This window comes from Pleuronectes platessa, chromosome 8 (assembly GCF_947347685.1).
Source record: "Pleuronectes platessa chromosome 8, fPlePla1.1, whole genome shotgun sequence".
NCBI lineage: Eukaryota > Metazoa > Chordata > Actinopteri > Pleuronectiformes > Pleuronectidae > Pleuronectes > Pleuronectes platessa.
In genome coordinates, this window is record NC_070633.1 from 26,248,343 (window position 1) to 26,259,886 (window position 11,544).

The 11,544-nt window shown below is 44.1% G+C and overlaps 1 protein-coding gene across 1 annotated transcript; it reads left to right on the forward strand.

Moving 5' to 3' along the window:
- Positions 1–5,752: 5,752 nt before the first annotated feature.
- nanos1 (nanos homolog 1) lies at positions 5,753–8,397 on the forward strand. The gene has a single exon (XM_053428991.1). The coding sequence runs from the start codon at positions 5,981–5,983 to the stop codon at positions 6,659–6,661; it is 681 nt and encodes a 226-aa protein (XP_053284966.1). The 5' UTR covers positions 5,753–5,980; the 3' UTR covers positions 6,662–8,397.
- The last annotated feature ends 3,147 nt before the right edge of the window (positions 8,398–11,544 follow it).

The following is an 11,544-nucleotide window of genomic DNA, read 5'->3' on the forward strand; positions in this document are numbered from 1 at the left end:
TGGTTGTCGAGCACCATTTATCTTAATAAACTATAAAACTGAATTTAAGATCTGTGGTATCGTGATTGTACATTGTTGTCCTACATCAAGACTTTATGATCAAAGATTCAGTACTGACTCATCTCAAAGGTCAAATAGAAGCTAGTGATGTTTTCTAACAAGATTTCCCCACAAGTGTATCTATGCAGCTCCAAGATTTTAGCCTTCTGGCTCCAGACAAATCACATTTGAGCAGACTTTGGTTTCCTGCAAGTAAATACCTTCACGAATCAGTTTGGCAAAATGTGAATAGCAAATAGAAGATTGAGTTTTGGCCAGTCTACGCTGGAAGTCCCAAATTCTTGCCCCCGAAGACGATGGGTTCAGAGATGAAACTACAGTTCTATGCACAAAGAAAATTAGCAGCTGCTCTTTCCAATTGAAAAATAAATCTCTCGTTGCAACTTGCTTTGCACAGTGATCTTTAAAACCCTTTCCTGCAGGAATCCCTTTTTATTTGGAAGTGGATTCGTTGAAAGGTCAATTTGTAAGTGCATGCAAATGGAGAAATGTTTAAAAGCAACCGATTTGTCCTTGAAAGACACGGCCACTCTTGTCTCAGACGTCAGGTCGCAGGATGACTGAACCGAGCCGCTTGCTTTTGAAAAGCCGAACGACATTTGTTTGTTCTACATCTCTGAGCGTGATAAACAGACCTCCTTTTATTGACTGACATGCTTTATTACCTTCAGCGCTGTCATGCCTCTGCGCTAACGTTCAGTTTAATCGGCAGTTATCTACAGTGGCACACGCCGCGGCACAATGGAATCCTCAGAGTTTATATGCAATTATGAGGAGCCCATTTTCTTGCCGTTCAGCAGGGGAACAAAAGAAAACACAGCGCTCAGATATTTGGTTCATGGGATGTAACAATAATAAAAATGAATAAACACAAGCGGTGGTGCTTCGCTGCTGATATGGAAATGCTTCCCATTAACGGCAGTTTCCAGTCTCTGGGGGGAACAAAGGATAATCAAACCTCACACAGCACTGTTAGCTTCCAGCCCCAAACCAAAGCAAAAACCTTAAGCCTATAAAGCTGTGGCGTGTCCGAGTGGAGGCCCACTGCAAAAACAAATATTAAACATAATTTGGCTTGCTCAATATTATGCGATCAGGCCCCCCCCCCACCCCACCCTTGAGCAATCTTTCACGTGAAATTAAATTTGTGCTCTGATTAAATTTCCTGCATGTTTCCTCATTTGCATAATCACCAACACAGCTCTAATGGCTTTGAATGGAAACACATGGAAATCTGTGGGTGAAGAAGAAAAATGCAAGTTGCAACTGCACATGAGCCGTTTTCATACCGAGTGATTCAGCATTCATCTTCATTAGAGCAATTGATATGGCAAAATGGATTTTTCAGCAATTCCTGCAAACCCATTATGCATTGTTTCAGTGATCAATACGTTGTTCTGAAAACATGAGGATTGAGGGAAGGGGGTGAGGTTGTTGCAAGAAAAGAGTTTTAATGATTACCGTGGCCCTTTGGTGCTGCCAAGGCCTGGATTATCATTTTAAATAGAACATCCACTTGCAAATTATCATTAAGCGAGGCATTCTGCTGATGATAATAAGAGTGAAAGTTATTTCTAATCATGTCTCCATGGCAGCTGCCCGTAGCAGCAGAGGAGGAATATGCAGAAAGCTTCCCTGAGTGTGGGCTTTGTGTAATCCTTCCCCTCGCATTCACGCTCCCAAGGCCGCTGCTGAAACTTGCCTCCCCAATACAAGCAGCAGAGAACAAAGAATAACCAGACAGCCACAGAGCACATTCTGGTATTTCACAGAAAAAAAGAAAAAGCCCCGCTGTTCCCTGATTCCGCCTGTGAGGCTGCGAGACACCGAATCTGATGTTAAAGATTAAAAACACGCCCAAAATGATACATGTAAATTATTGCTGGCGGTATACAAGCAGATGCGATGGCAGATTTATTTTCTTTGTGCGTTCGGCGATACTATCAATCATTCATTTATTGTGTCAAATATGAATAGAGACGGCTTTTCAGCCCCGAGTCTGACGAGTCTCGCTGTGTTTGTGCAGAACACAAGGACTGGAGCCCAGTGCAGAGCGGCTTGATCCCAGTGCAGGAAGCGTCAGAGGGAAATCAGCTTTGCACGAGGTGGTATACATCACTGACTATCACAACCCTCACCTCAGCACGGGGCTCGTCTGACCGGCTTTGCATTACATAAAACATCTAAAGCACAAACAGCAGAAATTAGACATACATACGTGTCATATGTTGCTAATGAGCACGTGCAGGAAACACATCTGATCATTAAAAATAAAATATCTCCCTGAGTCAGTCGAAACTTTTCACGATGATCTGTGATTCTCCCCCGTTAAGCGAAAAAAGAAAAAAACACTTACACAACAATCACTTAGTCAGTGTGATCCCTAAATCGATTTACAGCCACCACCACCCCCCCCCCCCCCCGCCCTGCTGATGTTATGCATCATCCCACTGCTAATCTCACTTCCTCGTCCAATATACTCATGCAACCTCAAGGCGGCTGCAGAATTAGCTTTGGTTAATGGACGGGTATTAATCCCTCTTAGTCACAACAAAATTAAGGAACACTGTGGCCATGAATATTTCAGCTACACTGCAGCAACACAGGGATCTGCTCGCACAATCTGCGCGCGCTTGCAGAAAAATAATTGGCGATTACATATATTATTAATGCTTCATCATAAAGCTCATATTTTGCAGCGGCTGAACAGGGGCCGCGGAGTGAAAATCCAATGAGCAGTCGATACTGTTTCAAACTAAGTTGCTGAGCAGACAGAACGGAGGGAGACGGCCTCTGCAGCATCAGAGGTCGCAGAGCCGGGCTTTTGTTTCCGCTTGTGTCGCCGCGCCTCTCCGGAGGTGCTGCATTCTTATTAGATCCCTTAAAAATAGATGCAAGCCTTCCAAGTCAGTGAGTTTGCGCAGCCTCCCCCTGGAAGTTTTAATTAGAACACCAGTCACTCGTGTTATCGTTGTTTCAAGAGGGCCGCTTCCACATTCCTGAGCCGCCCACTTCATCACAGGATCAGAGGCCCGCGGAGAGTGGACTGTTCGGGACAGCTGCTCCGAGCGCTCCCTCTGGATTTCACCTCCACAAGTCAACATGGATGGATGGACGGGTGGATCATGTCTCTCGCTGATGGAGAGGCAGCGTGCTGTAATTTGACAGGATTATTACTGAGATATATCGTGAAATTTATAGCCGCCTAACAGGTACTTCATAATGAAAACAAATGGTGCAAGACGTTCTAGGATCAGCAGATTAGCTGTGCACATGCAAGGAGGTTTCCAGACATGTGCACATGGGACACAATGGAAACAGACATGAGAAAGGCTTGAAGGAACTGAAAAAACACTTCTCACATGATGAAGATCTATGGCAGATGAAGGACTGTGATTGTCTCTTCAATGTTAAAGCTGATGATTCTGATCAGGAGAAGATTGAAGCCACAATTCAGAGTTTTCATTTTTTAGATATTTGGGCTTCTTTGGCTTTGTTCGCAGAAAAGTGCAACCAAACTGAACCTGGGTCAGTGCAGGAGGAGTTGAGCCTCCTTGTTTTCAAGTTAAAGTACAGCAGTACACTGTTTTTTTAATGTTATCATTTAGGCTACATCAATCAATCAATCAAATATTATTTGTATAGCCCATATTCACAAATCACAATTTGTCTCATGGGGCTTTACATCCACTACTTTGTTTTGAAATGCATTAAACTGAGGTATTTGGAAACACTGCAGGCCCTGTTTTACTTTGAAACCTCGACAGCTGTGTTTTAGTCTGGAAGAGCAAACACTGGCTTCCCGGTTCTGGTCAGTCACGACTTGGCTACCGGCGGTGAATGCATAACAAACCCTTACAAACACTTACTGCCAGTAACATTTCCACCTCATCATAGGTTCAAGACCCGAGAGTGTCCGCACACCGGGGACACACCCACACACAACACGGGGGCGTGGACATTCTCGTCCTTCCCTGAGAAAACGAATCCCTCATCTCACTCTTCACCATTGTTTAGATTTGTCTGTAGTGAAACCAGCTGCAGAGAAGACAATCTGATCCCTGTACAGTGTAAGTGAAGGGTCACATGATCCCTGTTTTCAGGCCTGTTAGAATGAACTGAGGATTATTACAGATGTGGAGCTGGTGTGGACTCAGATTGTTGTGTTGTGCGACTGTAGCTTTACAAATCAAACAGTCCATTTGAGACTCTGGCAGCAGCTTTCTCACACTTTCTGGTTTTAATATTTTTCTCCAGTTCTGATACAACCAGACAAAATGCAGGAGAGATACGAGCAGAGGTAATTTAATAAACATAGTGATATTTCATTTGGGTGAAATTACCTTTTAACAACAAATTATTTGTTTATTCACACACATTTTAATGGTTTAGCTCAGTGTTCACAACAGATTCCTGATAAGACCTTGATCCAGATGTATTTGAATGAGATTTGAGGCTAATGGAATTTAAATCCTTCAATATTGTGTGTGTGAAACCTCAATAACTGGAATGCATTAAATCGGGATGTTTTTATATTTGTTGATATGTCTCTGGGATCAGATGTATAATCCCAGATTCTATGCTGCTCCTGAAATGAGTCTGAATCTGTGCAGTTCGGTCGTGTGCTCCTCTCCCTGTTCCCCTTAAGGACATGTGAGGATCCCATCACGGTTGACGTTTGTCCTCCAGCCAGTGGACATCATCATTACTGTAGGTATTTGTTTGTGTCCCCTCGTTCACTGAGAGAAATGAGCTGAGCCGTCACTGCACTATGCTGCCCCCTGTTGAAACCCTCCTCTGCATGTTTACACCGTGATGATGGGACCATTATGGATGGATGGGATGTTTTGTCTGGTGTTTTAGGAGATTATTTTCACAGCAGGGCACAAAATAACACAAGAGCACGAATTCAAGACTGACTGGGATACTTTAAGATATTTGTTTACTCCTACAATTGTGGCAGCGAACTAGCAATCGATTCTAGATAGATTATACATGAGGTAAATGCATATTTCTAAGGGTCCTTGTGATTGAAAATGTTCCTGTATTAAATCTATTTATACTGGTGTGTGTGTAAGAAAAAAAGCATATATAATGATCCACCATCTAACTTGTTTATCTGAACCTGATTAGTAATGGAGCCATAAATCTCTTGAGCACAAGGAAACATGGAAACGTGAGGCTTTGTTTAATATATTTGTCTCTTATCGATTCAGTTCCAACGTAATATGATGCATCAGCACAGCACAGATTACTTCTCCCAGGACAGTGCTGCATGGAACAAAGGGCCTCTGCTGCTGGCACACAAAGGGTGAATGTGTGTGTGTGTGTGTGTGTGTGTGTGTGTGTGTGTGTGTGTGTGTGTGTGTGTGTGTGTCGCATTTTGGTGTTGATGTTATTCTCGTACAATGATTAACGATACTGATCCACGAAACATGCGCAAGTGTAGTGTTTTGGCACCGAGGGAGGGACAAAGGACCGCGCTATCCTCCTCCTCTGCCAGATTGGAACCATGGCGCATGGAATTATGTCATTAACCAAATCCAGGTTGTTGTGCGCCACTTTCCTTCTCCAAAATCATAAACTGTTAAAAAAAACGTCATAAAAACACCGAAACAGTCCAAAGGCCGGGACGATGACTGATGTCCACAGGGAGACAAACGTGTGGTTGTGGAGAAAAAGGCGCCCGCAGCTTTCAACCTGATCACAAACTTGGATTTGAAGCGAGCGCGCCCCGCCCTCCTGCTCCTTATAACCAGAAAGCCTGTTTGCAGAAACGCTCAAACATAAGAGGAACACAGGAGAGCGCACCGCTGTACATGGACCTCTCCCGGAGACGCACTCTGGCTACAAAGACTTTACGGATTACACTGGTTTGTTTCCACCTCTCAACGGCAACAAAGCGACCAGAGGCGAGACCATGGATTTTCTCAACCACAACTACTTGAACGCGCGCAGCCCCTACGACTACACCTTCAATTTCTGGAACGACTATCTCGGGCTGACGACGCTGGTGACGAAGAACAACAAGCTCAGCATGCCCCAGAACCCCAACTCCATCACCGAGTCCCTGAAGGCGACCCTGGGCTTGGACGACTCCCCGCCGTGCCCGTGCGTAATAGCGGGCGGTGTTGGGGACGGCGGGCACCTGGACTGCTGCTGCCCGTCCGGGAGCCCCCCGCCGGCCTCCATCCTGGACCTGAAGGAGCGCTTCTCGATCCTCAGCCCCTTCCAGAGCCAGCTCGGCGGGCAGCTGCCGGAGAGGGAGGTGGGCTTCGGGGGCAGCTTCGCCGGGTTCGACCTGTTCGGCGTGGAGAGGAAGATGCGCAAACCCGCGCCCAGGGGCAAGCAGGAGCCCAAAATCTGCGTCTTCTGCCGAAATAACGGAGCGCCAGAGGAGGTGTACGGCTCCCACGTCCTGAAGACCCCGGACGGCCGGGTCGTGTGTCCGATCCTGAGGGCTTACACCTGCCCCCTGTGCAGTGCCAACGGGGACAATGCCCACACGATAAAATACTGTCCACTGTCCAAAGACCAGCCATCCCAGCGACCATTAAAGGGGGGTAGGGCAGTGGGTGGTAAGAGGATGAAAATATTCTAAACAATACAAGACTATAAAAAGTAAATTTAATTGCACTGAACAATTTTCCAGATGACTGTTTTTAATTTCGGCTCTAGCCCTTATCCCAGTTTCACAAACATATTGATTTTATCCTTTTATTTCTCTAAGATCTCTTATATTTTTATAGTTCATTTATCCACATAGAATAATTTTATGCTTTATACATTGGATTTTCTTTTTTCTTTCTATAGTTTGTAGTCATTTGAGCGTGTGCATATAAATACACCTACGTATCAATAATCACAAAGTGTGAATACATTTTAAAAAAGAAAGTATTTTGGTCATGTAGGGAAACACACTGACATTGGCAAAGGGGATGAATGTCATATTTCTACCAAGTATTTTTGTACGGTGAGCTAAGCTCGCTGCAATTTTTCCTTTTCTCGTCTTAGAAAACCAAAGTTACGTTTGCCATTAAAGAAGCTGAAGAATGTGTCATTAGTGAGAACTTGTGTGCGTCTGACCGGAGCTGTAGAGGAGGAGGTGCAGGAGGAGGCGCAGGAGGAGGCTCTCTGCTCCCATCTGCCTGCCCAGAAAAAAACATATTTTCCAACTTGCTTTTTTAAAAGTTGACATTCAATCTGTGAGGCAGGGGAGACAAGGAGGGTAAAGACAATGTGGCCTCTGTTTAGGGCTCATATCCTCCGGGGACCATTATAATCAGTTGTTGCAAAGCCAAACCCTCTTTTTCCAGTCGTACGTGACGAGGAAGTTTTCTGACTTCACAAGCGGTCAGAGAGGAGAGATGCTACATGTTCTTTATGTTTACATTCGAGGGCCGAACACACTGGATCTCCTTTCCTTTTGCTTTTTTTCTGATTTGCCCCTGATGTTGTTTTCACTTTAGAGTCTCACAGGCAGGTCTGCTCTATACAATATGAAAATGGAGCGAGTCCCCTTTTCCCCCTGTCACGCTGAATGTGGAGGGGGAGGTGAGAAAGAACAAATGAATGTCAGTAAACAACAACAACAACAACAACAACAACAACAACAACAACAACAAAACAAACCTGTTAACCCCATTATTTCCTTTTTATTCCCCCTAAAGAATCCAAAAAAAGATGCAAACATGTTGTGAATGTATGATTGAACGTGTCACTTGCAGGACTGCACATTTCTGACAGTTTTGTTTACCAAAGGAATTCAATTGCATTGAAGAGCGATGAGAGATTTGCTGTATTGTACATAAAGTGATGTTTATCCAGTATTTTAACATTACAAGTGACTTCAGAGGGCGCTACCTCAACAGGATTTTGTACTTACATGTAAAATGTCAACAGCAGTTTATTGATATAGTGCTGCCATTTATAATAAGGGTTTTTGATAGTATTTTTGATCTTTGTATAACATAATTGTATTTTCATTTTGTTGCATTTTAACATGACGGAAGTGAATTTCCAAGAAGCTATAAGCATCGCTCGCCACAAGGTGATTGTCTGTAAATAATGGTGACACCCATACTTTGGAAAGTTTAGTTGTTCGATGTTACAGTGTTGGGAGTGTGCGACCGAGTGGATATTGAAAAAGGCTGATGAAAAAATGTGCCACTTTTAACAGAAGTGTTTTTTTTTCTCCTTTGGATTAAATGAATAAGAGAAAAAAAGAGAAAACACTGTTGAACTTTGTTATTTATATTTTACCACAATTTTTCCTGTATGCTGCTGTGCAGAATAACAACATATGAATTCACTAGAGAAATAAAAACTTATGAAATATTTGCAGCTACGTGGTTGTGTTCTTGTGTTGAGTCCACATGTAAGAGCCTCTTTTAAACACAGGAGTGGTGAGAGCGTCTCACGTTACAGAGCCACTGAGTGATTTACTGATCTGCAGATGGACTGATGAAATCTAGCAGGGGAAGTCGAGTGAAAACACATTTGTAGAGGAGCCTCTGCTTTCCCTAATTGGCTGAACTAACTGACGGGCCCACTGATCAACTAAAACACAGACTGTGTGTGGATCAGCTGTTATACCCTCCTGCCTGAAGAGTAGCTCCACAGTCTGTAGAAGAGAAACTTTCCCTTTAACCTTTTGGGAGCTTCTGGACAAACTGAGCTGATCTGCTGCTCCTGCATGTTGAGGGTTTGTCTCCGAAGGACAAACACAGTGCCACGGTTGTTCCAGCTCTGCCCACACTAGAATATCTTGGCCTCGGCCGCACCATTCAAACAGATCATGTTTGCACTGGGTTGGACTGAATGGCCCTGCCTGGCCTCTCCGCCTGCCATCTGAGGCTCAGACACAATCGGGGTAGTTTTGCTGCGGCTCCTTGCTTCTCTACAGTTGTGCTTCTGGGGCTCATGCTCATAACACACCGCAGCCGGGTAAGAAAACAATGAATAGAGTCGAACTGTGATGAGTCTGTGAAAGGCTTTTCTGTGTGAGGGCCCGTCCCACCAGAGAAAAACAACATCAGACGCTCCTAATTGCTGCTGACGCTGCGTACACGGCACAAAAACACATCTAGACGACTGTACATACATTAGCCTGAAGCATCCGGCTGGTGTCATCCACACCTCGGCTGTTCCTCCCTCTCTGCTCCCCCCTCCTCCTCCTGTCTTCATGCATCTCTCCAGCTGAGGCTGTGCCATTAAAAATGGATGACTACTAAGTGCAACAGGGATTTATCTCTAAGAGAACAGTGGTGAAAAGGCCTGGCGGGCTAGCATCCCAGGCAAACACAGCCAGCTAACAGGTCTTATTCCCTCTACGCCACAGCTTCCATTAGCCGCTCTGCAGACAGGCCCCATGTAATCTAGTTAGTTGCACCATTTCTGAGATATGTATCTATCATGATCACATAATATGTCCTAAGCTGGCTGGCTGTTTTTTTTTTTTATCAATACACAATTTGTGCTCACAGCAGATCTCTCTGCAGAGCGTGATGGCTCAGTTTCATGTGAAGCAACAAACTCATTAATCAAAAAGTGAAAAATGAGCGAGGGAAGAGTTTTAATTCAAAGGCAAGGCCACCGGTCAGAGAAGTTATCAACTGTTGATTTGGATTCAGCCAATGATCTGCAGCAGTAGATATGCTCTTTGCTTCGTTCCATGGCTGCATCTTTTTGATGAAGGTTTATATGAATCCTGAATGTTTAGGGTTGATGATGCTTAATTTTTCTGTTTTTATAAACACATTCGATCCAAGAAATCCTCCAAAATGAAGAATTTTGACATTTTTTATCTGGATGCACTCGCTGTAGCAGCACATGTATTATCAAACCATGATTTGTAACTTTAAGAGCCACACCACAGTCTTTCTATGCCCCCCCCCCACACACACACACACTCCTTGGTACTGTAATGACAGAGGCATCCTGTGGACAACAACAGCCTCAAGCTTGGATTCACTGCAGTAGAAAACGTGATGACTTTTTAACATGTGTTTTTATTTTATTGACCTTTTCTTGACCCCTGGCGTCATTGGAGAATCAAAGTGTTCTCATTATCAGCCCAGTGAAACGTTGGAGTGATCCATGTACTTACAGCTTTTTATACAGGAAACTATATGTGTATATAAGTAATATTCTCCATGTTGTACTATGTTCTCCACTACAGGACACTATACAGGCCATTTTCTAATAAAACTACTACATGAAATCTGGGGTCACAAATCCCTGAACCTACGATAAAGCTGAACAGACTTAGTCTCTCTTATTCTCCAGTTGAAACCAACACTGAGATGACTCGGCTCCAGCGACCTAATGGACCATTCACATTGCAACCTTCACTTCCAGTGACCCACATGGCATCAGTGTGTACGGCCGGTTATATACGTTAGAGATGCACTGAGTTCATTCATGGTCTCACCGTTTACCAGAATACATTTGTAATAAGGATGCTGCTGTTGCCTAGCAACTCCCGGAGATGAAATTGGACAGCAGCTGAGCGTGAAAGTCGTTTCCACCGAGCGTCGTCTCTACTCCTCACATCAGACTGATTCTATAGCTGATTTGCTGCTAGTTTGATTTTAAATTGCAAGAAAAGAAAAAATCCTAAAAAGGTTTTTGACCTTTGTTTCGCTTTTTAACACTTTGCTGCCCCGTGTGGCGATACAAGGTATTACAAAAACACGGATACCTGCTTTGTGACACTTCTTCCAGTTATTCAAAGCCGCTGGCGTGGAAGGAATCATAATGACGAGTATGGTGTTATTGAACTCTCTGTCAACATGGCTGCGGCGAGCCGGCTCCTCCATTAACAGCTCTGTCCCTGTGAGGGCAGATCACAGCTTTGATGCTCTAATTGAAATTTCACAAAGGATTTATTTGAAACCAGAACCCGCTGCTGTTTAAGTGAGGCCGACAGGTTATTAAGTTTCTCTCACAGCATGATGAGCTTATTTCTCAGTGGCCGTTTCGCTGGTGCAGATGCACTGTCAGTTGAAATAATCCTCCCAGTCACTCGTGCACGTCCCGCGGAGGAATCTGTGCAGCCGGAGCAACATTGAGTCGTGCTAACATTTGCTCAGTGAGTGCTCTGGAGTGTGTTTTCTTTAGGAGGCTGCTCTGCATTTGAAACTTCTGTCTGGCTTCACTCTCTGTCGGGCTCGGGGCGTCCTCCGCTCAGCGGGGGACCTGTTCTCTGTTTACATCTCTGAGTTTGGGAATTTATAAATAGTTTCTAGAATCCAGAATTCAATTTCCTCCAGACGCCAATCGTCAAAACAACATGTTTGCACAACAGCTTCCTGCAGGCTGTGAGGATGAATCCAGTTGAAAGGACGCAACAGGAAAGATTCAATTATTGATTAAGGTTACTAAAACACATTTATTGATCACTGAGCACCATTACCTTCAAATTAAGTTATAAAACTTACCGAGATTATCCAACCTTGGAGTATTATCAGTGGTTCTGTGCAT